This window comes from Melozone crissalis, unplaced genomic scaffold (assembly GCF_028551555.1).
Source record: "Melozone crissalis strain CALT ecotype California unplaced genomic scaffold, PUWL_Pcris_2 ptg000057l_1, whole genome shotgun sequence".
Classification (NCBI taxonomy): domain Eukaryota; kingdom Metazoa; phylum Chordata; class Aves; order Passeriformes; family Passerellidae; genus Melozone; species Melozone crissalis.
This window is the reverse complement of record NW_026535835.1, coordinates 6,217,078-6,243,710: the sequence shown is the minus strand read 5'-3', so window position 1 is coordinate 6,243,710 and position 26,633 is coordinate 6,217,078. Positions and strand designations below refer to the sequence as shown.

Sequence of the window (26,633 nt, the reverse complement as noted above, 5' to 3'; positions counted from 1 at the left end):
CCCGAGTGGTGCGGTCCGCCGTACGTGCCGGCCGCGCCGGGGCCGCGGGAGCCGCCAGCGCCAGACGGGCCGGAGCGGCGGTGAGTGCGGGGAGCTGCGGCGCCGGGGGCGTGTGGTGAGGAGGGTGCGACACCGGGGCTTCTCTGGGGCTGAGCCCCGCCGCCGGGGCCCTCTGTGCTGGGGAGGGGCGGTCCGGCATCCCCCGGTGGGGTTGGCGTGGCATGGGGGCTGTTTCTGTGTTGGGGGCACTGGCTGTGTGTTGCGGGCATGGCTGCTGTCCCCCTGTCGGGGTGAATGGCACCGCTGGTGCTGGCGGGGACATCGATGTGAATGGATCTCTTTTTGGGGGGGACTGGGATGGCCAGAGCCCCCTGTTCACTGGGAGGTGTGGTGTGAGTGGGCATCCTCTTACTGGGAGTTACTGAGTGTTTAGAGATCCTTCTTATTGGGGGGATCGGGGAGGGCTGAGATCACCAGTCCTTATCGGGGAGGACTGGGATGACCAATCCTTATCAGGGAGGACTGGGGTGACCCCTGTTATCTGGGCACTGTGCTGTGCTGTCCCCTCTGTGATTTGGGGGGACTGGGATGGCCAAAGCTCCCTGTTGCCTGGGGAGTCTGATGTGACTGCTCCCCTGTTACCTGGTAGGAATTAGGATTTCCAGAGCTCCCTGTTATCTGGAGAGTCTGACGTGACTGCTCCCCTGTTACTTGTTGGAATTGGGGTGACCAGAGCCCCTCTTACTTGGGAGCATCTGGTGGTGCTGAGCCCCTGTTACTGGCAAGATTGTAACAAGATTGTGGCCGATGTGTAATGTCTCAAAAGCTCTTCCATTCTCAGAGGAAACTGGGCTTATAAATACAAAATATCCTGGTTCTTTCCGAACAGTGCTTGCTTCTCTTGAAATAAATAAATGTGTGTGTATGGAGGGCTGGCAGGTGTGCCCCCCTGTTTTTTGGGGGTATCCCATCACTCCTGTCACCCCAGGGCTGTGGGGCAGGGGACAGACCAGCACCCTTGGGAGCTGCCCTGCCTTGCTCTCACAGCACTGAGGGTTGCTCAGCCTTACCCCATCCCAAGGTGTTGCTGGTTAAAAGCCTTTAATGAGATTAATTTCCTGGCACTTCCCTGGAGAACGTTATTCCCAGCATTTAATTGATACCTTTGCTGCAGGCTGGGCTGTTCTGCTGTTGCTCCATCTATTTCACTTTATAAACTGCTGGGGTGTGGGAAGACTGTTTGTTTGCTCCTTAGCTTTCCTGCTGGAGTTTCTTAGAAGAGTGAAATTATTCATCTAGGAAGTGTGCTTGTCAAAGGAAATGATGGGAAGCCCCTGGTTTAGGGAATATTGAGGCTGGAGGGGGTGAAGGTACCTGGATGGTGGTGTTGGGAGTTAGTCATCAGCATGGAATTGGTTCCTGGGGAGTTGTCTTAGTTGCAGGAGTAAGCACAGCTGGTGCATCTTTAAGTGTGCTTTGTTGTGCCAGTGCTTACACCTTGGGTTAGCTTTTGGAGTGAGAAAGGAAATGGGAATGCTTAGTGGAATGTGTACAGACAATAGGAATCACTGAGGTGCTCTGATGTGAGTCTGGAAAAGTGAAATGAGTTTGTGCTTTAAAAAGTAGAAACATCTATCTGGCTGAGAAGCTGGAAAAGTGCAAGGAAGGAGTAGGGTCTGTGTTTCTGAGTTGTGGAAGTGAATCACTGACAGCGTTGGTGGGGACATCCCCTCCTCAACAGAACTCTACACTTTGTGTGGGCTGACAGGAGGAGCTGTGGAGTTTCAGAATCTTTTTTGCTTATTGAGGTGCAGTGGTGTACACATCCCTTTTGCTAGATGGGCTTTGTTCCAACATTTCTGTAATTCTCTGAGAAATTCCAAGGAACTGCTGCACACACGCATAGCAGCTCGCTGATTAATCTGTTGCAAATGAGGAAATCAGTGTTTTGTCTGGGAGGGCTGCTGAGCCAGACCCTTCCTGGAAGGCCCAGCATTGTCTAAGTACAGGTTTTTCTTGGGCTGGTTGAGGCAGGGTGTGCATGGCATGGATGTGCCTTGGTTTTGCACCTGCATGTGACTGTGCACGAGAACTGTATTTGCAGAGCTACAGAAGAAACACCAGCTGAGTGCATTCTTGTAATCCTTGAGTGTGAGAGCCTTGAAGAGTGGGCAGGAAGGAGGGTGTAGAGTCACAAATCTGGCTTAATCCCCTCTTAATTAGTCCTGCTCTAATTGTGACAGAGAAGAACCTCTCGCTTGTCATCACTTCAGAGTTGCCTCCTGTTCAGTCAGTAATTTCTGGGTTTGTGCCTCCTGGACTGCTAAGTGCCTTCTGCAACTTTTCTTATGTTCCTTGCAGAGCATCTGGAGGAGCTGGACCATACAACCAAAACTCTTTGAACTGTCTCAAGGGAGACTTTCCCTGCTGCTCACCACCCTCCGTGCTGGAGCTCTCAGGCCCCACCAGCTGTTGTTTGCAGAGCCATAGGTGCAAGGTAACCCCTTTCTTTTGGGTGTCACAGGTTCTGGAGCATCTCTGGGTGCAGCTGGGTTTGGGGAGAGTGGCTGGCAATGAGTGCTGGGAGTGATGCTTTCCTTATCTGCAGCAAAGTGTGGAACTGCCTGACTGAAACCCCATTTGGTCTTTGCTCTCTCCTTTGCCTGTTGGGATACAGCAAAGTTTGTGTTTGCTCGGTTCTGAAGGACTGGGGAAAAGGCTTCTCTGCTCAGGTCTGTGCTCCTGCCATCTCCTCCCCTGGTATAAAGGAAAACCACCTGCAGTTACCTCTGTGGGCACTGAACTTTGTTCTGTATCCTGACGTGGACTCTCCTGCCTCAAAAAACACAATTCTTAGAACTTGCATAATTTGCTTTCCCAACGAGATTATTTGATGCCAGTGATGAGATTACTTTGTACACACTGCTGTGCAGAGTGAATCACCAGCCCTGCAGTGACAGGTGCACCTCTGCTTTTTTATAGGCTCGACAATCTCATAGGTCAAAACAAATAATAATTGCAGGCTGCTCATAATCTCTTGCTGTTTGTCCCTGTGTAAACATTTCAAGTTAATTGCATGCTGCTATCACCCATGGAATCCACACAGAGAGACCAGAAGCCATGTCTGGTGGCTTCTGGAGGGCCACAAGTCCAAAGAGTGGCTGAGTTTGACCCATGGTGGCAGATTATTATTGTATTTTCGCTTAGTAATCAGCCACGTTCGTGCCTTCAGTCACTCCTTTGCAAGGAGATATTGATTTATTTATCTTCCTTTCTTGCTGTGTGGAGTTCGAGATGGGGTTAGATTTTTATCCTTGGTAAAATCTGGCTGTGGCAGTGCAAGGGAAGTCTGCTGGGAAGGTTTAACAACCAGCCTGGGGAGTTGGTAGCTCTGGTTTTGTGGTGCTGGATGTTGCTGTGTGGTTGTGAAACACATCAACTGACTCTCTTTCACGGGTCATTGCTGCATCTCCTCTCTAACTCCAAGCTTTGGAGGAGCAAGTTGATCAAATGCCTTCGAGGGTTGTGCAAGTCCTGGTTGTGTAACAGGACTCAGTGCATAACTGCTGGAGGTGAGAGGAGCAGCTCCTGTTACAGAGGAACAAAAAACCCCTGTGTCAAGTGTCTGTTCTCTTTGTGTTGATTCTGCTGGGGCATTGGAGAACTGTGGTTTTTGCAGCTTGGGGCCAGCCTTTCAACCTGTGACCCCTGAGATCTCTGGTGTCCTGTGTCATGTTTTGGGGCTGGAATTGATGTTTTGAGGTCTGCTGTGATTGCAATGGGCTGGGAAGTGGCCTGTGTTTCCCAAATCATTTCAAAAAGGTGAAGTCCAGGTCAGATTGCTGACCCATGGCAGGCAGGGAGGTTCTGTAGGGTGATGGCACATCCTCCTGATAGAGCAGCCAGAGCAGGACAGCTTTGGTGCTGAGATTCCAAGAGGTGCAAGGATCATGCAGTGACACCCCCAGACCCTACAGCTTGTGATGTCTGAAAAGCTCTTCCATTCTCAGAGGAAACTGGGCTTGTAAGTACAAAATATCCTGGCTCCTTGGTTCTCTTGAAATAAATAAATAAACCCCCAAAACACTGTTCTGATCAAAAGCCTTGGCGACTGTGAAAACTTTTCAAGATGTGTTTAACCCTGTCCCTCTGGTGCTCTTTCAGCCGTTGGTTTCAAAAGGAAACCTCTCAAAAGAGACCAGCATTGGAAGGTTTTGCTGTTCAGACTTTTCCTGGTGGCAGAGGTCAAAGTCTCTGGCTACTGACCCCATCCATGGGGCTCCTTTCCCAGTGGCAAAGCCACAGCCTGTCACACCAACCCTCCACAAACTCAGGCAAAGGGTGAGCAAACAGCCTGTGGGGAGGAGAGCAATGTCCAGCTGTGGCTGTGGCAGCACAGGGTACAGCACTCACAGAAGAGGCTGCTGAAAAAATGTCATTTTCCCTCTTGATCTTAGAAAAACATCTTCAGCAGGACCTGAGCCATGCAGAGTCCATGCCTGGATGGGTTTCTCCTCAGGTTTTGCAGCCTTCTGAGCAGTTGTTGGCCTGAGAGTTGCCTGTGGAGTTGGCATCAGGGTGGTGTAAAACTCCTGCAGGTTTGTCCCTGCTCCTGAATATTGATGCTAGCAAGGCCCCTGTTCCTGTTCCAAGCAATTCCTGAGCTGTGGGGCTCTGGATTTGTCCCTCCCTGGGAGGGGAGCCTGGGGAGCAGTGCTGGTTCACAGGGGCTCAGTTACCTGCCATTCTCAGCCTGTGTTTATCCTGCAACCCTGAACTCCTGCCTTTCTCTGCTGGCTCACATTCATCTGTGAAGGAAGGTGTCTAAGCTGGGGAGGTCCCCCCTGTTTAAAGGCTCAGAGTCAGGCTTTTATCTCACAGAAGGAAATGTGCAAGTTCAGTAATTCTAGCTTGCTTTAAGGCAGCTTGGCAAGTTTGAGTTCATTTTTGTGTTGGATTATGCCTTAAATCCTTTGTTTCAGGGCACTGGGCTCACTGCACAGCCCCACCTGAGCATACCCATAGCAGAGATTTCCTTTCTGCCTCAGTAAAACAGTTCTTGTTCTCTTCCTTGCTCCTGCAGCTGCTCTGCTGTCCTTGAATAAGACCCAGGGGCCAGAAAACATGCAAGTGTGACACAGTAGAAGCTCAAATATGCAATATTTCAAGATCCAGACTGACTGATGCACACTCTGTATCTGTCCTCTGTCTAAAATATTAGTTTTGCTGATGCCTGAGCTGGTGTGTCAGGGTCTGGGTAGGAAACACCTTTCACAGCGAGAGTAAATTTTATTTCACAAAAAAAACCCAGCAGTTTTTGTGTTCCCTTCCCTGCTTGAGGTGCTGCTGCAGCCAACTCCTCAGTCTGGACTGGGATTTCTGAGCTGGTGGAAGAGTGCAGAAGCACTTCCCTGGTTTTCTGTGGGGTTTTGCTGCTTTCTACCCTTCTTTATTGAGCTGGTTAATGGGAAGCTGTGGGAGATATGTGGGAATAAAGGGATAGGGAAGCTGTAGGTGTAGCAATCCTCCACACCAGGACCTGTGGTCCAGCAGAGGCTGAAGGGACAAGGAAAGCTGTGAGCTTTCTCACTGTGCCTCCCTTCCCCACGAGCCCAGGGACTCACCTGTGGGATGATTCCCACCCCAAGCATGGAGCCTGTGCAAACCAGGCCAAACAGGGCCAGACCAGCATCCTCTTGTTGATGGGAAATGCAGTCTGTGTGTGGCAGAGCTGTGGAGAAAAGGCTGATCCAAAATAACCCGGATCTGAGCACCTGCTTCCTTGGACTGCTTTTGTTTTGGAAAAGCTGACTTTTCCTGCCAGGTCTCCTTTTACTAAAAGGGAAAGTAAAAAGAAGCAGGCACAGGCTGATGTAAACAGAATTCCTTACTCTAATTGGTTGCATTTCTGAGAGAAATAAGAGAAGATCTGGTTTTGCCCTGGGGGTCTCCTGGCTCAATATCACATTAAACATGCAGGGAATCTTGGCTGCAGTGGGGTTCAGAGGAGAGCAGGCACAGGAATGGCAGCTCCACCACAGCCCTGCTCTCTCTGCTGCTGCTGCCTCTCCTCCCTCCTCCTGGGATTGTGTCTGTGGGGCTCCTCTTCCTCACAGCCACCAGGGACCTGCCTGATGTCATTAGTGGGTGAAAGAGGAGAGCCCTTGGCTGGTCACAAGACTGCATTCCTGTTTGTGGGCAACTCTCTTCCTTCTGCTGCTGCTGGGAGGAGTGCTGGGGTCTCAGTGCAGCTTCCTTTTTGTGCTGCAGTGTCTGTGAGCTCTCCACAAACTTTGCAGACCTCTGAGAGGGTTGTCCAGTGGTTTTCTTTTTTTCCTCCCACATGGAAATTGTTTAATTTCTATTTACAGTCTCCCCGTTTTGCCATTGTACCTAAATCTCAGGCTGCAGGTCAGAATTGGAGTTTTCACTTGGTTTGGTTGCTTATCAAAACGCCCAGGGTTTTTCCAGGCATCAGCAGCCTTTGGACACCTGCAGATAAGGTTGTTCTGTTCTGAGGTTGAGTTTTAGGGCTGTGCCATGATGCTGGTGGAAAAAAAATGGTCTCTGATTTAAAATTGGGCTTTTTAAAGGCTTCTTCTTAAGGCTGATAGTGCCCTTAATCTGTGAGCATGAGAGGAAGGGCAGACAAGGTGGGAAGGGAGGTCTGGTCACACACACCTGCCTTGGGAATTCAGGATGGTCAGAAAGAGGGGTCTGGCAGATCTGGTGGCAGTGGTGACATCCCCAGCCACACAGAGCTGCCAGCACTGGAAATCATGACAGCTGCACTTCCTCTGTGCTGCCTGACTCGATGGCTGTGCTGAGTCAGGGACATGAGGGTCACTGTCACGTGGCTGCAGGGAGCACGAGTGCCCTCCCTGCCCTGAGTGCCTCTGCAGGGCTCTCTGTGGCAGTCTGAACTGCAGAAAGTCAGTCTGAAGGAGCTGTTTGAGGGTGTGTTGTTATATCTGCAGTTGGACTTCATGGACTCCTGTTTATGAGAATCTGGAAAGCAATCCTTGGGTGAGTGTTGCTGGAGGGGTTGGGTGGGCTGGTGGGGAGGGGATGGGAGCTCCAGAGCTTGAGTTGGCATCTTGATGGTGTTGTGAGAAATGAGGGGATGGGAGCTCCAGAGCTCCAGTTGGTACTGGGATGGTGTGAGAAATGAGGGGATGGTGGGCTGGTGGAGAGGGGATGGGAGCTCCAGAGCTCCAGTTGGTACTGGGATGGTGTGAGAAATGAGGGGATGGGGGCTCCAGAGCCCCAGTTGGCACTGGGATGGTGTTGTGAGAAATGAGGGGATTTGGGCTCCAGAGCTCCACTTGGCACCGTGATGTGAGAAAGGAGGGGATCTCGTTGCTGCAGGGCTGGTTTGGCCCCAAACCCCTGCCTGCTGTCCCTGCTGCTGCTCAGCTGAGGCAGCCTGGGCCTTGCTGTGGGCTGGGAAGGCTCCTCTGAGCCTCAGCACCCTGCTGAGCTGCCTTTGAATGGAGCCTGGCACCGGTGCCAGGGTCGGGCACAGGGTGGCTGTGGCACTGCACGTTTGTCACGCAGCTCCTCTTTGACTCCATCCTCACTGGTTGTCTTTCTGCACATGCTGCAGAGCACAGGTTCCACCTGCAGCTCCTGTGCTTATCTGCAGGTGTCCGAAGGGAAAAACCTTGGGTGTTTTGATAGCTCTGGGGGTGCAGCCCCTGTGCCAGCTGTGCCAGGGCAGGCAGTGTCTGCAGGGCATGTGGGGATCCCTCTCTGGTGTGCTGGGCTGCAAGCAGGGGCTCCTTGGTGCTCCAGCTGCTGCTGGGGGTGGATGATCAGAGGTGGGGGCAGTGAGCAGCCTGGGCTCAGCAGTTTTCCTTTTCCCTGCTTAGCAAGGCATCTCCCTTCTTATGCTTCTCAAGGAAAACCCTGGGACTGATTCTTTCCCTCTGCCCCTCCTATTTATTAAATAAAATCAATCCAATGTGTTGATCCACAGAAAGATATCCATCCCCATCCAGGAATTGATAACTTTTGTGTTCCAAAGTTTGCTAACACCTCAGTGCCCCCCAGGAGAATGCAGTGCTGAACACAAGATGGGATAAGACAGATTTCTGCATAGTAGAGCATTTCATTTGGGGCCCTGCTGATGTGTCACTTTATCTTCCTTCAGCTGGCCCCTTCCCTGGAGCAGCCCAGGAATGAACAGCCATATCACACAAAACCTGTGAGATTGTGCTTGCTCAGCAGTTTTCCTTCTCCTTCCCCTCTGGGCAAGGCTGACTCTGCACTCAGGGTGTGCTGCTGGTGCCACGGGGCAGAGTCAAGCACAGACCTTGGTCACTCATTTTTGGGGCAAGAGTCACAGGCTGCAGTCCTGGTCTGGGACTGGGAAGTCCAGCTGAGGTGCTTGAAATTCATCACAGGAACTCATCACAGATACTGCATTAAGAAAAAGGCTGCCTCAGTCTCAAGAGAGAACTTCCTGCCCACATTGCCACTTTAGCTTCAGAGCCAAGGCTTTTGGTCATATGAGATACCACAGAGTGACTTCCACAAGGGAAAACCTCCCAGCCATGTTTTGTGCTTCTGGTTCTGTGTCCCGGGATGCTTTTGGTCATAGGAGATACCACAGAGTGACTTCCATGAGGGGAAACCTCCCAGCCACATTTTGTGATTGTGTTTCTGTGTCCCAGGGTGCTTTTGGTCACTAGGAGATATTACAGGGTGACTTCCATGAGGGGAAACCTCCCAGCCATGTTTTGTGCTTTTGGTTCTGTATCCTGGGGTGCTTTTGGTCACTAGGAGATCCCACAGAGTGACTTCCATGAGGGGAAACCTCCCAGCAATGTTTTGTGCTTGTTGTTTCTGTGTCCTGGGGTGCTTTTGGTCATAGGAGGTCCCACAGAGTGACTTCCATGAGGGGAAGCCTCCCAGCCACATTTTGTGCTTTTGGTGCTGTGTCCCAGGGTGCTTTTGGTCATAGGAGATATCACAGAGTGAATTCCACAAGGGGAAACCTCCCAGCCACATTTTGTGCTTTTGGTTCTGTGTCCTGGGGTGCTTTTGGTCATATGAGAAACCACAGAGTGACTTCCACAAGGGAAAACCTCCCAGCCATGTTTTGTGATTGTGCTTCTGTGTCCCAGGGTGCTTTTGGTCATAGGAGGTGTCACAGGGTGAATTCCACAAGGGGAAACCTCCCAGCCATGTTTTTTGCTTTTGGTGCTGTGTCCCAGGGTGCTTTTGGGAACACCTGATGCACCATCTCCTGATGCAAGGAAGGAGAATAAATATCTTCAACTTGCTGACCACTTGGCGTTCATCACTCCTGTCTTGTTTGTTGTAATATTGTTTCTCTATGTATTTAAGTATTTTTAACCCTGTGACCTTATAGATCCTTTAGTCTGTATGGAAATCATGGGGAATTTGAGGATGCCTGACACTGAGAGTGCTTCCAGTCCTTTTTTGTTTCAAGGTGTGCATGAGAATGAGGAACACATTTAATTTAATATGAAGTGTTTGCTAGCACAGAGATGTGCAGGGAAGGTCCCTGATGATTTGAATTATTGTGAGCTGCCATGTATCAAGCAAATTCTCACATTCAGGGGCTGAAAAGCTGTGCTAAAACACAGCATTGCTTGATAGCAATCTTTCAAAATGTTGTGACTTTTCTGTGTGATGGAAATGCTCACATCTTGCTGAGCCTGATGGCTTTGCTGTGTGCACAAGCAGGGATCCAGGAGCTGGAGCCACCATTAGAAAAAGCCCCAGGGATATGGACATCTTGTCTTACCTTCATTAAAGATATAATAAACACTAGGGATAAAATTATCACCCTTGAAACTGTTGTCAGGGAAAGTTTTACTCCTGTATCATAAATTTCCTTTTAAAAATTTAGTTTGATTCTACCAAGGCCCTTCCAGAGACTGCAGGATTCCCAGCATAGCTGAATTTCCAGTAAGAGTCAGGTTTCCTTTCACTGGAAGTTAGTAAAGGACATGTACTTGAAAATTACATGAAAGTGTCATTTGAAAATGACAAATTTGCTGTGAACTTCTGGAAAATAATTGTTACAGCCAGCTAGGTGAGACTGAGATAAACTGAGCAATAATCTTGCTCTGCTGGGTGAAGTGAGTTCAATAGTTCCTGAGTTAAGACAAACCTTTAAAAGAGAGAAATGAGGCCTAATTTCACATTCTTTGCTTTTCTCTTGCTATGTCTAAGCAAACCTTTTCCTGAGGGTAAGGGTGGTGAAGGGCAAGCAAAAACAAGAATCTGTAACTGGGATGTAAACCTTGAATAACCAAATGTCCAGGACCAGAGGGAGCCCAAAATTAAAATTAATCAAAATTAAAGCAGCTCTTGTCACCAGACCATAACCAGGTTTCCTGCCAGGCTAGAGCTCGGTGTGGAAACTTTGTGCAGTGGAGATTGTGAATGAAGAGAGAGCAAAGCAGGTTCTGCTCCACGCACCAGAGCCATGAACCTCCAGGAAGGCTGTGAATGAAGAGAGGAGAGCAAAGCAGGCTGTGCTCCATGCACCAGAGCCATGAACCTCCAGGAGTATTCCCTTCCCTGGCTGTGGGCAGTGAGTGGGTGGCCTGGCTGCAGCTGCAGGGCTCCCTTTGAAGCCCTGGAGAGCTGCAGTGTGGTCAAGGCAAGCAGATAGCACAGCTCCCACCCCCACATCCCCACAGGGCAGCATTCCTGGGAGCTGCTCCCTGAGGATGCCTCTCTGCAGGGCAGCACTGCCTGGGAGAGCAGAGAGAAAAAACCCAAAACCTTTGGGAAAGCCAAACCCCTCTGCTCTGGGAGCTGGGGCTCTGCTGCTTTGAGCACAGTGGTGAATTTTGGCTGCAGACAAAGCCCTCTACCTTGCTGAGCAGAGCACAAGCTCCTTCTTGCCCTCATTCATGAGCTGCCATGTGTGGGCAAAGAATATCCATGAATATCCATGTCTGAGCTGTCTGGAGCTGGGAATTGCTGTGGGCCAGGTGCTGCTCACCACAAGCATGGCTGGTTTGGAGCTCTCTGCAGCTGCACTTGGGGGCAGGGGAGGCTGCTGTGTCCTGAGCAAGGAGCCTTTGCCAGGGCTCAGAAGGGAAGGAGCTGCAGCTCCTGCCCCAAACCAGCTCCATCAGCCTTGTGTTTATTCATGGCTTCCCCTGAGCAAAGGTTTGTCACTGCCTTGTGTGCCTTGGGGTTTTCAGGGAAAGTGAGTGGAAGATAGGATGTTTTGAGGGTTATTTTACTGACATGGCCATCACTGCCCTGTGTGAGGGGAGTTGTCCAGCCTTGTGTAATTCGGGCAATGAAACTGCTGCTGAGCAAACCAAGCCACCTCTCAGAGTTGGAGATGTTTACTCCTGCCTGTGTCTGGGCACTGATTCCTCCTTCTCTTTGCAGAGTTGGGCTGTGCTGTGCACAGGCAGCAATTGAGGCTCCCTGGGAACCGTGGACCACTCAGAGCTTCTTTGACCAAAGATTTAATGAGAGCTCAAGTGATGAGTGAGATGGCAAGAACCAAAACCTCAAAACTCTGAAATGAAAGGTTAACTGTCAGGTTTTGACTGAGATTTGCTGTAATTTCTACAGCTTGGGTGGCAGAGGGGAAGAGAAGAGCTTGTAATTGAAATTTCCAAGCTTTCATCAGGACTAAAAGCAATAAACCAGCAACATTTCCCCCCCACCAGCAGATTCCCCTGGTGCTGATTGCCAGACCAGCTCCTTGGTGGTTTACTGGAACCAGATAAGGAGGAGGAGAGGGATCCTCCTGAGAGCTGTGCCTTTTTGGCACCTAATCCCCACTTGTGGAGGCTTTAACTATCAGTTTAGTCTACAGTTGTACTGAGGTAACATCCAGCTCTTGCTTGGCTCCAAGATCAGCCATGGAAAGCCTGATTGCAAGGAGGGAGGACAGGGTGACCTGCCTGATGGAGAGGAATGTGCAATTTGCTTGTCTGCAGTCACATCACTTTTATTTTTCTTCCAGCACCCTGCTTTGGTGTTTTCTGTGGGAACCTAACGGGCAGCTTTAGTGCTCTTTGTAATGCAGTTACTTGCCAAGTTCTCCACCAAATGAAACTTCTTGTGGGGCTCAGCACTCTTTGGCTTGCCAGAGTACCCACCCAGGGTCACTGCCAGGTGGCTGTGGACTTCTCCCTGTGCTCACAGGGTGCTTTTTATGGCTGGTGCCCTGTGGCACAGGGCTGTGTGTGCCTGGAGCTGGACTTCCCTCGTGGGGGTAAAAACAGGGAGTTGATCTTTGCTGAAGGTTATACCTGGTCTCCTTGTTAGTGCTCCCTAAGCATCACCTTCCCTTCTCTTCCCAGCTCCTGAATGTCTTAGCATAACCTTCCGCTTCAGTCACTTTTGTTTCTCAGCCATGGCATGTATCCTCTGTGACACCAGCACAGCTCTGGGTCACTTTCCTACGTGCAAGTTCAAATGTCCATGGTCCCCTGGCTTGGCAGCATGCCCAAGTACAAAGAGAGAGTCACTTTGCCCTTCCAAATCAAGTTTAGAGTTAATTATCTGTTTATTTGGACAGAGTGTGTCCTTGCATGTAGGGAAGATAATCTTGCCATTGGCTTAGGGTCAGAGGGGTTCAGAGCTTTGGCACAGCAGAGGGATGGGTGGCTCCCCAGGGGAAGGACAAGGGCCATGGGGCTGCCTGGGTATTTGAGGGCTGGGCGTTGATCCTTGTGCTCCCACAAACTCTGGGAATGGCTGTGGGCAGGTCCCAGATCACTTAAACTCTGCCTTGGTAAGTGTAAAGGAGCAACTCAAGGAGATGGAAATTAAACTGGGAGAGATCATGGAGGGGACTGGGAAGCCAAAGGCCCAGGGAGAGATGGACAGTAAATCCAGTCTGCAGTGGAGTAAATCAGAAATATTCATGATTTGTGTTGTAACAACCTGCTGTGGGGATGCTCAGGGGGGTTGGTGCCACAGTCCTGCTCTGTGGTTTATCAGCACAGCAGTGGGGCCAGGGCATCCTGTGGCCTTGTGGGAAGGAGGGAGGAAGCCCCAGATCTGTGGGGTGACTGAGGAGTGGGGTCATCCCTCAGTAACACCCCAGGGCTGTGTGGTGAGTAAGGGCTTTAGTAAAGGCTGGCCATGAGCCCCTGTAGGGTATTGCTGGGGTGTCAGTAGGAGCCTGGTTTGGCTCCTTGGCTGGAGTGGGATGGATCAGCATGGATACAACAGCAAGGTAAAAGCTTGGTGGGACACAGAAGAACCTTGCAGAGCTGTGCTGCAAGGCCTCTATCCAAAGAGTTGCTAGGCAGCCTTGTGCTCCTAAGACAAAGTGTAAAGCAAAACTCATTTTCTGTGTGTGTGCTTTAATGCTGTCCCATGTGGCTGCTGGTGCTCACTGTTTTTCCTTGCTCACAGTGCCTCTGAGTGCCATGGGGGAGCCCAGCATGGACCCAAGCATTGCTGCTGACAGCCCTGCCCAGCAGGACTCTCTCTTCAGCATGACAGACGTGTTCCTCATCTCCCTCATCACTGGGCTTCTCACCTACTGGTTCTTCTTCCGCAAGAAAAAGGAGGAGGTGCCTGAGCTCCCCAAGATGCAGACAGTGTAAGTAACAACTCCCGGCCTGTGTGGCTCTAGTGGAGCTTCTCTCTCTCGTGGTGGGTTGTGGGAGGTGGTGAGGGGGCGTTTCTGTGCCCTCAGCTGCTGTGGGTTCTGCTCACAGTGCAGAAGTCCCAGGCTGCAGTTCTGCCTTACCCCACCGTGTGGCCCAAATTGGGAATTGGCCTTTCCCAAGCAAGGCAGGAAAGCGTCTGGCTGTACTTCAGAACTCTTAAGGATTTCATTCTCGGTGTTTTCTGATAAAAGTCACATTTTGGTAAATCTGGTGAAAGGTTGCTTGCTCTTAAACAGATTTCCTGTTTATCTACCCTTGGCTATGAAGGAAAGAAATAGTTCCTGGGATGTGCTGCTTTGCAGCTCCTGTAAAACTTGATTGGCTTTTGATACCAGGTTACCACTGGAGTGGAAGACTGGATTTGGAGAGGGAGAGCTTTGTTCCACCCTGTCTCCTGCAAAGGGCTTGGGGCCAGGAATGAGCCACACAGGTGGAGATCTGGGGGTGCATTTCGTTCCTTGTCTCAGTCACATTCCAAACTTAACATCAGTTTTCTGCTGGATTTTTTTAGCTCATGCTTTGTTTCTGGAGGTTGGAAAGTACATTTTTTTTCTGGCTGGGAGGGTTTTAAAGGGCAGCAGTGTCCCTGGCTGTGCTACCTTGTGCAGATGGGTGCACACATGGCTGGCAGCAGCCCAGCTGCCTGTGCCAGCCCAGCCTTACCTTGGGAATGTGTCCTGTTGGATTGCTGGGATGCTTTCCCTGCCATGCCTGCCAGCCAGGGCTGTGTGTGTCAGTGCACGTGGTCGCCTCTGGAGATTGTAAGAATGGCTGTGCTGGCTGGGCAAAGGGCACTGTCCATGTGAAATTGGATCCTGCCATGGCACAGCCTGGGCTCCCGTGCTCCCCATCCTTGTGACTGATTCCACCTGCAGCCCATCATGTGCAGCTCTTCCAGAGGCTGTGGTGACCTTGCAGGGAAGCTTTGCTGCTTGTGTGTTACCACCTCGTTCTGCTGCAGGGCCTCAGCCCGTGGGTCTATCCCAGCCTGGCTGCAGGTCCTGGCTCTGAGCTGCCTCACAGGCACTTTGTTTCCCCTGTGGGGTCTGTGCTGCTTTCTCTGTCCCTGTGAGCAGTGAGGGAGCAGCTGCTCCTTGTGGGAGATGTGCAACAGCAGCACCTCTTTCTGATAACCAGAGAGGTGAGGTTGTTCAGCAAGTTGTCTGACACAGCTGCACTTTGGAAAAGTGTCAGCCAGGCAGGTGCAGAGTGAGAGGAGGCTGTGGGGTGGTTTTACCCTGTACCCTGCTGCAGCCCTGCTGTGGTTATTATATCAAGCTGGTCCCAGGGCAGTGTGACCCTAAAAGCCAAGGCTGTGGCTGGTGGCACATCCATCCTTCAGGACCGAGACAGTGACTTCCTGCAGCTTTTGCAGTGGGATTTTATGGGATGCCTGGAACTGTGAGGAAAATGAGTGAGAAAACAAGCTTGGTCAGCCTTGGGTTTCCTTCCCTCCTGTAATCCTTCAGTCTGGGGTGGAGTTTCCTTTCTGATGAACAAACAAATCAGGATCCCACTGCCAGCCTCTGCCTGTGGCTGGCTGGATATGGGGGACAGGGGAGCTGTCCCAGAGCCATGAAGGCAGAGAGGCCTCAGTGGGGCTGTCTCTGGCTGCAGTGGAGAGCCTTGACCTTTAGAGGGTTTGCATTTCTTCAGCTCATTCTCTGCAGCTCTGCCAAAGTGCCTGAACTGCTTTATCTGATGGCATTGGATGATGGTTTCTGTTGTTTTCACTTTGGTCCCCCAATTTCAGCCTCAGAAGGTGCTGAATAACAATTCAGACACATCTCAGTGGCTGCTGCTTTAGCAATGTGTTGGCAATGCTGAAGAGTGCAATGCTGACCTAAACACAGTATCCAGCACCTCAGTGCCCTTCTGGGGTTTTTGGGAGCAGCACACCTTCATGAAACCATGTCAGTTCAGCAGGGTCTGCAAAGAAAATGCCACTTTTGTCACTGCCTTTGATTATGGAACAGCAGATGTGATGTTGAGATGCCCTGTTCTGGGCTGGTTTCTCTCTGTGTGGCCTGGGAATCATGATCCTTTCCCAGCAATGCATCTCCAGTTCAGCCACAGCTCAGAGGGGGATCAGGCTGCTGATCTCCACCCTTAAGTGGAGCTGTTTTCCTGCCCAAAGTGCCACAGAAGGGACAGAACCCAGCACGTGCAGTGTCTCCTGCAGATGAGGTGTCCTGTACCTGTGACGTGTAACACGTGTGTGTGGGCCAGGCAGGGATCCCACTGACTGAGCATTGCTGGTGTTTTGACCATTTTCAGACTTAATTAAAACCACCAGAGCAGCCCTCCCTGCAGCCTGCTCTGCAGATGTCGTCAGGGAGAGCAGCTCTGGATCCCAGCAGCCACGGCCACCGCGCTGCTTCCTCGCAGGGCCATTGCCGGGGAATGCAGGAATTTATTTTTGCTCTTTGGCTGCTCCTCCTCTGCAAGTTTCTCAATCACAGATTCCTTTCCCTTCTCCTGTCCCCACTCTGCAGACAGTCATCCTGGGGAGATGCTGGTGGGACAGCCATTGGTATGCTGAGTGTCACCCTCTCCCTTCTCCCCCCCCTCTTTAACATTGTTTGGGACAGAAGCTGGCTTATCTCTATTCTGCAGCTATGCACAAATCCATTCCCTGGTACTTGTAGGGCTTCCTGTGGCAGGAATTGCTCCAAGTCCTCAGCCTGATTAGCTCTCTGCTGCCTGTGTGTGTGAGAGAGACCATCTCTAATTTAATTTAATAGGATCCTGAGGAAAACAAACTCCTTTGAGCTGCCTCCGTAATGGCACTGCCATAGTTACCCAAAGCGTTGCTCACACAGTGTCTGGAATCGTTTCATTCAGCTACAGCATCAGACTTTTTTTTTTTTTTTCCCTCTTTTTTTAATAAAAGAATATATAAAAGCAGCTGTGATATAAACAGTTTCCAAGGGAACGAGGCTGGGGGAGGGTTTTGTGTCCCGTCCCCTGCTCCGTGCGGGTGGGAGAGGGACGTGTGTTGCGGAGCATCCTGGGAGCTTTCATTCTCCACTCCTAATTCCTTTCTGCCACTGCTGCCAGATGTTGCAGTTTCTCAGGACTGAGCAGATCCACTCAGTAACTTCCAAAGCCCCACCAGGAGGATTGGAGTGGACAGCACCACTCCTGCTATGACCCGTGCCGGGACCTTTTGTGCCGGCTCTCTTCTCCTCAACAAAAGGCTGATGCTCGGTTTTAACGCCCGGGAGGAGCAGAATGGAAAGGCCTGTGTGCCTGTGGCTCCAGAGCTAAGTTAGATCCGTCCCCCCACGGCTCCCTTTGCAGACACAGCTGCCCTGGACTCTTTGTCTGCCTCCTCCCTGCCCTGCCATGGGCTGTGTGTACTCGGCCCCGCGGGAAGAGCCGGCCGTGGCCAGGTGAGTTACTCTGCCTGATGGGCTGCTGGGGTCCTTCCAGCTCCAGAGATGGGTGGAGTGGGTGCCTCCTCCCTCTGCAACAGGAGGAGAAGGAAAGGGAGAGGCTCTGCTTGGAAGCAGGCTGCTCCTCACTTCTGGATGCACCGACCGAGCTGTTGGTGCTCGGTTTCTGTGCAGCTTCCAATCTGCATCCTCACTTCTGGATGTATCTGTGCTTTCAGCAGGAAAGCCACTGGAGCTTTCTGAAGAGAGTTGTTCAGCTGAGACAGGCTTTGGTATTCTTGCTGAGCTGTTGGAAGCTTCCTCCCCTGTCCTTTCTTTCTCCTGAAACCAAAGTGACGGAGAGCCCTGGGAGTCGTTTGTGCTGTGGGCTCTCACCAAGTGCAGGGGGAGCTGTACAAGTTACAGGCTCACTCTGACAATGGGGTTAATCCCCTTCCCTCACCCAGTGCTTCTTCCAGTGCTTGTAGCTGCTACCTTCATCTGTCTAAGCTGTAAGAGCAGTCCTTGCTGAGGACAAACTTTCTCTTCCAAGTTTCCCTGGCAGAGCAGTGGAAATGTGTGTAGTTTCTGCCTTTGGTGCCTGTGTGTTTTCGTTGCTCAGATTTTCAGGCCACCCTGATGAAACAATTTCAGGGAGTTGTGTAGCCTTTTTTCCAAAGCCAGGCTCATTATTTCTTCTGTATCTGAGCCACAGCCTGTTCTCCAGCACTCACTTCAGTGCAGGGTTGCCTCCTTTGAAAACAGACGAGCTCCATGTGCTGCTCCCTTTTCTCTTCCAAAGGGAGCTTGTTGAAAGGATCTAAAAACTTTTCTTTTTCTCCTCCTTTAAAAGCATTTTGTGTAGTAGTTAAACCAACAGTTGTTCTAATTGGATCTCATTTGCAGAGGGCAGGAATTAAAAAGTTCACCAAGGAGATAAAAACTAAGTGAGGGCTGTGTCTTGAGAGCTTTCCCGAGCCCCTGCCCTGGCTGCAGCGTGGGCAGGGCTGAGGCTGCTCCCTTAAGATATTTTTGATATCCCAGTTCCCAAAAGGGGACAAATGACAATGTGGGGAGGCTGTTAACTGCTGAGAGAGCCAAGCAGGGTGTGAAGCAGCTCTCCTGGGAGCACGGCTGCCCTGGGGAGCTTTTTGGGGTCAGCTCTGCTTGTCCTTTGTGTGTGCTTTGTCTTTTGTATGGAATGTTGGTGCTCAGAGCTGTCAGGCCCAGTTATGGAGCTCCTTGATCCCTTTGGGTAGCAAGGGGTGCTGGAAGGGATGTTTAATGAGTGTCCCCCACCCTGCCGCTCTGCGTGTGTGTGCTCTCCACAAATGCCTCAGCACATCCTCGGGATCCCTCCCTCTGGGCTACAGAGTTGAGGAAACTGTTAGCAAGCTCTTCACATTCTCACATGGGCTGGAGCCAAAACCATTTGTTTTTTTGCCTGGAGGCTTCTCTCTTCCCACAGGAGACCTGGCCTTGCATTCTTCCATTGTGGAACAGGAGCGGGTCCCACGTTGCTCCTCCCTGCTACCAGAGCTGGGGGAGGACAGCAGGGGAGCTTCTGTCCTGGCCTGCTCTGGAAAGCTCCCAGCACCTGATCTGACTGCAGTTATGGTCACCTCTGCTTGTGAGGCTCCCAGGGTCCCCAGGGCTGGGCTGGTTTCACTCCATGACACTGAAAATCCAAAGATTTGCTAAGGATAGCAAAGCTCTGCTGGCTCCCTCCCTAACAGCGCAGCCCCAGCAGTGTGAATCCAAACCTCCAGTGGGGTTTGTCCCACTTCCAAGCTAGGGAAAGCCACATCTATACAATAATGCAAATGTTCTGTGCAGGAGATCCATCCTGGGAATGGGAAGCCAGCACAGAATGAGCTCCACAGGACCTCGGCTGGCAGTGCTGGCCTTGCTGGGAGCTCTGTGGCTCTGAGCAGCTGTGTGTGCCTGCTCCACAGGGCTCTGGGGCTCATGGCTGGCATTTGGAGGTTCAAACAGCTGATTTTTAGCCCTGTTTGACTTCAGGTTTGGGGGATGTGCCCGGGGGAGCATGGCTCAGGACTGATCCTGCTTGCCCACAGTGGTGTGGGAAGGAAGGAGTTTTCCATTCTCTTCTTTCAATCCCTGGCTTGGCCCCTTAGACTTATCTGGAGACCTGTTCCTGTGAGATCCTTTAGCTGAGCTGTGAAATATCTCAGAGCGGTTGATAAAGGTTTCCTGGTGAGCAGGGCTGTGTGCCTGGGCTTTTCCCATGGGAGGATTCACTGATGGGGGTCAGGCAGGAGCTCAGCTTCTCCCCTCTGCTCCATGGTTGTGTTCAGAAGCCCTGTGGCTGAGCACTGTGGCCAGTAGAGATTCTCACTCTTTTGGGCAGCTTTCCTGAGGTCTGGAGGCCACTTTTCTCCCACTTGCTTATTCCTGACCTCAAAAATGAATGGGCTCATCTGAAAAGATGTTCCTCCTGTCTTTCAGAGCAGCTCCAGTGAGAGACAGCAGCTTCATTGAGAAGATGAAGAAGACGGTAAGCTGCTTGTTCTGGGAAGGTGGGGGAGCTCATGTCCATCCCAGTTTCCTCTGGAACCATCCCATTTTCGTCTGGAAGGTGTCAGCAGGAGGAGCTGGTTTGGATTCAGACACATGGCTGCTGCAGAGAGCATCCAGAGGAAGGCTGTGTGAGCAGCCAGGAATAGCTCTTTCAGTCTGCGCCTGAGAGTTGTTCTTAGAGAAGAAATTAAAGTGAAATTTCAGTGGTGGAAAAAAATAATGTAATATGAGCTCAAAGTCAGAAGGGAAATGGCAGAGACTTTGAAGTCATTGGCTGGCAGTTGTTTATCTGTGTGGTTGGTTCCCAAACTGGCTTGGCTGTGCAGTGGGAATTGTACACAGAACTGTCAGCTTTTGACTTTGGACACAAGAGGAAGCAAGGGCTGGATGCATTTTCCATTCTACTTCAAAGGAGCTGGCTTGCAGCAGAGCAGGAGCTCTGGTGCTCAGGCACTTGCCCAGAGCCTTTGGCAAGTTCTACATTCTCATCCAGGGTGTTCCCATTTCCAGGAGTCACGCTGCAGCCTCCAAGTTGAGAATAAATCTGGAAAGTTTATCCTTTGCTTTGGGTTTTAGTCTGACCTGAATCTCCCCTCTGAGAGTGGCAAGAGTCATGTTCTCATTAACAGCTCAGCCTGGAGTTTTCTGCCAAGCTCTTGGAGTCCTGCACAAGCACACACTCCTGGTTGCCTTTAGGTTGCAGTCCAGGATTCCTGATCTCAGGCATTTCCTTTGTGCTTCATCCATACATTTGCCAAATGGCTAATCATCACTTAAAAGGGATTTTTCTCTCTCTCCAGGGCCGGAATATTGTGGTTTTCTATGGCTCCCAGACGGGCACAGCAGAGGAGTTTGCCAATCGCCTGGCCAAAGATGCCCATCGCTATGGCCTCCGGGGCATGGCAGCAGACCCAGAGGAGTATGACCTGGTAATTGAGCCCTGAACAGCCTTGGGATAGTCACAACCTTTCAGTGCCCCCTAGAAAAATCCAATGAGCCTGGCCAAGAGACAGTTGTGTCATTTAGGGTAGAAAAGATCAGCCTGAGTGATGCAGGTACAGCTCAATCCTTGCCATTCTGCATTCTCCTGGTCCTTTAAAGCCTTGCATGGGAAATCCATTGCTTTTCTTTCTGGTGGAGCAGAAATATTGACTTGTAGTCCAGTGAGGGTGGTTTCCTTTATTTTCCCAGCCATTTTGGGTGGGTCTGGCCTTTCCCAACCCCTTCTGCAAACACGTGGTGCTGTTTGCACACCTACGCTGTGGGAATAGGAATTGCCCAACAACCACAGTGTGGGATCCTTGAAGATTCCTTCTTTCCTCTGCTTGCAGTCGGACCTGAGTCGCCTCTCTGAGATTGACAAGTCCATGGCAGTGTTCTGCATGGCCACCTATGGAGAGGGGGATCCCACAGACAATGCCCAGGATTTCTATGACTGGCTGCAGGAGGCTGATGCCGACCTCTCGGGTCTCCGTTTTGCAGTAAGTGGCCCCATTCCAGTTTTTGTGTTGTATTTGGGCAGGAAGGCCAAGAGCCCTCCAGAGTGGCTTGAGGAAAGGCACAACATGATGTCTGTGCCTTGTCCACCTTGTCTGGGATGAGGTCCCTGCTGTCTTCCTGCCCAGGCTTTGTGGAATCCTGCAAATGTACTTCTGGAGGCTTTAAATGCAGATGTCAGAGTTTGCTCTCCACTCTCTAAGTCATGAGGGTTTCCTGGTATAAACAGCCCCAAACAGCCCTGCAGGCACTGAATACAGGTTTGTAAATGAGCTACAGGCTGCTGCTGCTCTTCAGAAGCTAATTGAGCAGCCTGGGGCCAGATCTTCTTCCATGAATTAAATCACTTGGAGGAGTGTGTAGCTCTCCTCCTGTGCAGAGCTGAATAACTGGCTGAGAAACAGCCACCTCACCTAAACCCTGGCCAAATTCCTTAGGCAGCATAATATTGCAAATGAGAGTGAAATCCACTGGTGGAGATGTGAGGCTGCTCTGTGTGAAGCAGTGAGCAAGGATTTATTTACTGTGTGTTTTGTGGGAGGCAAAGGCCAGCAATGGCTCTCCAGGCAGTCCAGGTTCTTACTGGTCCCACAAGGAGACATGCAGGAGTTCCTGGATGTGCATCCAGGCTCAGGGGAGGTGCTGGTGCCTCCTGACCACACACTGGTAGATTCTTACTGGAGAGCTGATGGGGGAGCTGGGAGAGGTCTCACTTTGTTCTGCATCCTTTGTGGGGTGATACCTGGCCAGAGGATGTCAAATGGATGGGGAAAGTCCACCTCCTCCTTCTGCATGCTTATGAGTGTTCCCTTCCAGGTGTTTGGGCTGGGGAACAAAACTTATGAGCACTTCAATGCCATGGGGAAGTACGTGGACAAGAGGCTGGAGGAGCTTGGAGCGCAGCGCATCTTTGAGCTGGGGCTGGGAGATGATGATGGCAAGTGAGTGCCTTGGGCTGAGGGGCTGGGCAGAGCTGGCTGAAAGCACCTTGGAAGGGACCTTGGCAGGGAATGGGCTCCACTACCAAGCCAGAAATAAGCTCCACAGGGTTTGTTGTTGGGGTTGACGTGTTTGTGTCTGCTGTGTCTCCCACAATCAGCTCCCTGTGCACAGGGAGTGTCCTGAGGGATCCTGTGTCTGGGAAATCCCACCTCAGCTCTAAATGTCCATGGGATAACAGGAGCAGGCTTTGCAGCCTCCTCTGCCTTTGTGGATAAACTCACCCATCCCAGTGAAGGAGGCAGGTTAATCTCCTTGGGAGCTGTTTTATGGTGGGAGGCAGCAATTTTCCAGCTCAGACAATGATATTTTCTTTCTTTTTTTTTTTTTTTAACCTCTTTGTGTTCACCTGAGCACCTTGGGACATTACATCAACCTGTGGCTCTACCTCTAAGGTCTGCAGGGCTTTGTAGGAGGGATATGCCCTGTGTGGAAGGCTCTGAGCCTGGAAAAATAAGCAGTGCCACAGTGGAATAATGACCTTTTAGGAAGGTTCTCTCATGCCAGGGATGGACAAAGGGGAGCTGAGCTTTTTGAAGACTGAGCCTAAATAACAAAGCCTTCCTTGGCAGGGCTGGGGAAGAGAGGGGTGTCTGGTGTAGCAACAGTTCCCACTCAGTGCCCTGCAGGTGCTTTCCTGGTGATCCATGGGCATGTGGAGGTACCAGGGGTGCCTGGGTCTAAGGAAATGCCCTTTCCCACAGTGATGGGAGGAGGGCACAGGGACCTCAGGTGGCTTCTCTGGGAATGGGGCTGGGTTACTGACTCTCTCTTCTGCCCTGGCTAGCCTGGAAGAAGACTTCATCACCTGGAGAGAGCAGTTCTGGCCAGCAGTGTGTGAGCACTTTGGGGTGGAGGCTACAGGAGAAGAGTCCAGGTGGGTTTGGGAGCAGCTCCTCCTGGGTGTCACAGACTGGCCACCTTGACTGGTGGCTGTGCCATCAGCCCTGGGCTGCTGTTCCCTTTCCTCTGTGCTGCCTCCCCTTCCAGACTCAAGGGCATGAGTGAAGTGTAGCAGTGAGTGGGGCTCTTTGGCCTGAGCCTGTGCTGGTGTGAGTCTGAGCCCAGCTCTGGGTTCCTGTTCTGAGTGGGGAGAGGATGGCTCTGGTTCCTTTGGGGCTGGCTGTGCTGGTTGTGAGGCTCCAGGGAGGCTGAGTGTTCCCCTTACTTTGGGCTTTCTGCAGAGTCTGCCTGTTTTCTCATCTCTCAAGAGAGGCAAAGGGGTGGAATTTGCATTTGTTTTTGAGCTGCAGCAAATCCAGCAAAGGAGATGATGCTTCCAGCTGTACCTTGTGGGTTCTGTTTTGACTTTTTTCTCTTTTCTCTCCTTTTTTCCCCCCAGCATCCGTCAGTATGAGCTGGTGGTGCACACAGATGTGAACATGAACAAAGTCTACACGGGGGAGATGGGCAGGCTCAAGAGCTACGAGAACCAGAAGCCGTGAGTGCCAAACCCCTGGGCAGGGCTTGGCTGGTGGCTCCCTGATGTTTGTAACAGCACCTGCAGTGCAGCAGGTCTCTGCCCAAGAGAAATGGGCTCAGAGCTCCACTGGGACTGTGAGATTCCCCAGTTAATGAATCATTCATGGTGATGAATGGCTGTGGCCACATGTGCTGCTTGGCTGGTACATCCACAGCATTTGTCCTGAGCCTTGCCTTGCCTGCAGTGGCCAATGCATGATGGCTGCTGGTAGTATTGCTGTGGGGAGATGAGCTTTAAACACGAATTCCAGCCTGAAATATTCCTTTGAGATGTGACAGTGCCTCCAATCCAGTTCTGTCGTGTCCTTAATGGGACAGAAGCTGTTGACTGCTGGGCTGTGCTGAGAAGGAAAAGGATCTGTTTTCTGTGCCAGTGTGGGGAGCAGCAGGGCCATGATCTGGTTTCTGTGGCAGTGTTGGGAGCAGCAGGGCCATGATCTGTTTCTGTGGCAGTGTTGGGAGCAGCAGGGCCATGATCTGTTTTCTGTGCCAGTGTTGGGAGCAGCAGGGCCATGATCTGGTTTCTGTGGCAGTGTTGGGAGCAGCAGGGCCATGATCTGTTTCTGTGCCAGTGTGGGGAGCAGCAGGCTCATAATTTGGTTCATGCTGGGGTGCAGTGTGCTCTGGAACAGGAACCAAATCATAGCAGCCTGCTCTGGAGTCAGAGGAACATGCTGGATAGCAGGAGCTCCATGAGCCTGCAGGAGGGAATCCCAGAGCACCTTTGTGTTTCCTTGCAGCCCCTTTGATGCCAAGAACCCCTTCCTGGCTCAGGTCACGGAGAACCGCAAGCTGAACGAGGGTGGAGAGCGACACTTGATGCACCTGGAGCTGGATATCTCCAATTCCAAAATCAGGTACTGCCCTGGGGGAGACTGCTCCTCTCTCTTGTCAGGAGCAAAGGAAAGGATGTGGCACCACCCTCACCCAGCACGTAGAAGGGCACCTTGCTCCTTAACACTGCCCTTTTGGGCTTTTGTACCAGGCACCCCCTGCCAGGTACTGCTTGCTCCCAACTCTTGCACTGCTTGGGGTCCATCCCATCCCACATCCCTGTCCTACCTGAGCAGTCCCAGTTGCAGGAATTCTCTAGAAGTCAATAAATGGGAGGACAGCTGAGCTGGAGGTTGCTCTTGCCTGTATGTGCCTGGTTTAGGTCTATGAGCATAGGGGGAATAAAGCCCTGTTCTTAAAACCCTCTCACTGGCCTAAATCCCTTAAATTCTTAGGAAGTTACGAATTCAGGTGGCTTAACATAACAATTGCAGAGGTTTTGAGGAGCTCTGCTCTGTTTTGTTGGGAAACTTACCTGTCCTTGCTGAAACTCTGGCAAAACTGCTGTTAATAAAAACCCTGGGAAACCATTATCCCACAATGTCACTGCTGGCTCTGTGGATCCTGGTGGTGCAGGTCCTGTGCATCAGACCTCAGAGTTGTCCTGCTGCCCCTTGCCTCAGCCCCCTTGTGTTCTGGCTGAGCTGCTGGGGGTGCTCAAGAAGAGGTGCAGGTGTTCCATGTGCTCTCCTTCCTCCTGCCCTGTGCCAGGTATGAGTCTGGGGACCATGTGGCTGTGTACCCAGCCAACGACTCCTCCCTGGTGAACCAGATTGGTGAGATCCTGGGCACAGACCTGGACACTGTCATGTCCCTGAACAACTTGGATGGTGAGTAGGGATCTCCAGTTGTGGTCTGTCCTTCACCCTCAGATCCCGTGGGGCACCTCCAGATGTCCCCCAGCCCCTCTCAGTGTTGTGCTGTTTTAGCAGGGGCTCAGAGCCTCCTTGCTGAGATCAGCTGAAGTGGGTCACTTGTGAAATGTGCTTGGTGAGCCCATTCAACAACAAATTATGTAACAGCACGCTCCTAATTTTGGAGCATCAGCCCACCAGAGCATCCTTCAGCAGCCCTGGAGCTCCTCAGGGCCCTGAGTGTGTGAGATGTTCTTATTCAGTCCTGGGAGGAGGCACAGGCTTGGGACTGAACAGCCAGCAGGGAGCACTTGTGCTGATCCAAGGAGCTGTTCCTGGGGAGCATTCCCAGCAGAACCAGCCTCTGGCAGGAGGGAGATGGCAGCTGCTGCCCATCACAGTCCTGGAGCAGCACAGCCAGACCTGAGGCACCAGATGTGCTGGCCCAGAAGCCTGAGAGAACTCCTGATTTCTAGAGACAAAGTGGATTTAAGGCATTGCTGGAGCCTGTGGCCCCCTGTGCTGTCATTCATGTCCCTTATGGACCTCTTAAGGCTGAAGAGAATGGTTCTGGCCTAGGAGCACAGCTGGATGTGGCTGACAGAGCCTAAGGACACTTTTGAGGCCAGATCTGATGGAGGTGTAAATGCCTGAGGCCAAATTAGCCATGGAGGGCAGCCCCCTGCTTAGCCTGGGGGTTTGCTGGACTGTGTGTGCACATCTTGGGGCAGGAAGCCCCTTGGGGAAGACAGGGTGTATTTTTTGTATTTTTTGCTTCAAAACTGACGGGAAGCATCTGTAAAACACAAAATGGGCTACTGGGAGATGGAGCTGCCTGGGGAGGGAGGTGATTCAGTGTGGAGCTGGGGCTCTGACCCACAGGCTGCTCTTTCCTCCCTGAAACCCACTGTGCTCTGTCTCCAGCCCTCACAGCCGGCACAAAACCTCTTAACACACCAACACGAGGCGGATGGATTTTTAATTTTTCTTTCTCTCCCACTTCTCCAGAGGAATCCAACAAGAAGCATCCCTTCCCCTGCCCCACATCATACAGGACAGCCCTGACCTACTACCTGGACATCACCAACCCTCCCCGCACCAACGTGCTCTACGAGCTGGCCCAGTACGCCTCGGACAGCGGCGAGCAGGAGCGCCTGCGCAAGATGGCCTCGTCTGCTGCTGAGGGCAAGGTGGGAGCACTGCCCTGCCCACCTGCCCTGGGGGTCCCCAAAAGGCATCCAGAGAGCCTACAGAGTGTGGAGGGCCTGGGGAGCATCTCCTGAGTTACACCCCATTGGCTCCTTCCCCTGTTCCTATATCTGTCCGTATGTTCCTGAGCCGTTCCCTCCCATTTCCCTGCTTGGCCCTTATCTTTGTATTGCCCCAGACCAGGGTCAGCCCCCAGGCCCCTG

At 51.7% G+C, this 26,633-nt stretch overlaps 1 protein-coding gene across 4 annotated transcripts in view; it reads left to right on the top strand.

The window, feature by feature from the left end:
- The window catches only part of LOC128944121 (NADPH--cytochrome P450 reductase), a 30,229-nt gene continuing 3,596 nt past the window's right edge, over window positions 1-26,633 (top strand). Inside the window, exons 1-12 of one of the 4 annotated variants that reach the window (XM_054287241.1) lie at window positions 1-80; window positions 2,362-2,497; window positions 13,378-13,567; window positions 19,484-19,532; window positions 20,356-20,484; window positions 20,887-21,036; window positions 21,869-21,993; window positions 22,839-22,928; window positions 23,394-23,492; window positions 24,274-24,390; window positions 25,079-25,197; window positions 26,230-26,411. In XM_054287241.1, the coding sequence (XP_054143216.1) occupies window positions 13,392-13,567; window positions 19,484-19,532; window positions 20,356-20,484; window positions 20,887-21,036; window positions 21,869-21,993; window positions 22,839-22,928; window positions 23,394-23,492; window positions 24,274-24,390; window positions 25,079-25,197; window positions 26,230-26,411 (1,236 nt within the window). In that variant the 5' untranslated portion in view covers window positions 1-80; window positions 2,362-2,497; window positions 13,378-13,391. Of the gene's footprint in view, window positions 81-100; window positions 125-2,361; window positions 2,498-13,377; window positions 13,568-16,690; window positions 17,033-19,483; window positions 19,533-20,355; window positions 20,485-20,886; window positions 21,037-21,868; window positions 21,994-22,838; window positions 22,929-23,393; window positions 23,493-24,273; window positions 24,391-25,078; window positions 25,198-26,229; window positions 26,412-26,633 lie in introns of those variants that run through there. The other 3 variants (XM_054287243.1, XM_054287242.1, XM_054287244.1) reach the window with 3 other exon arrangements.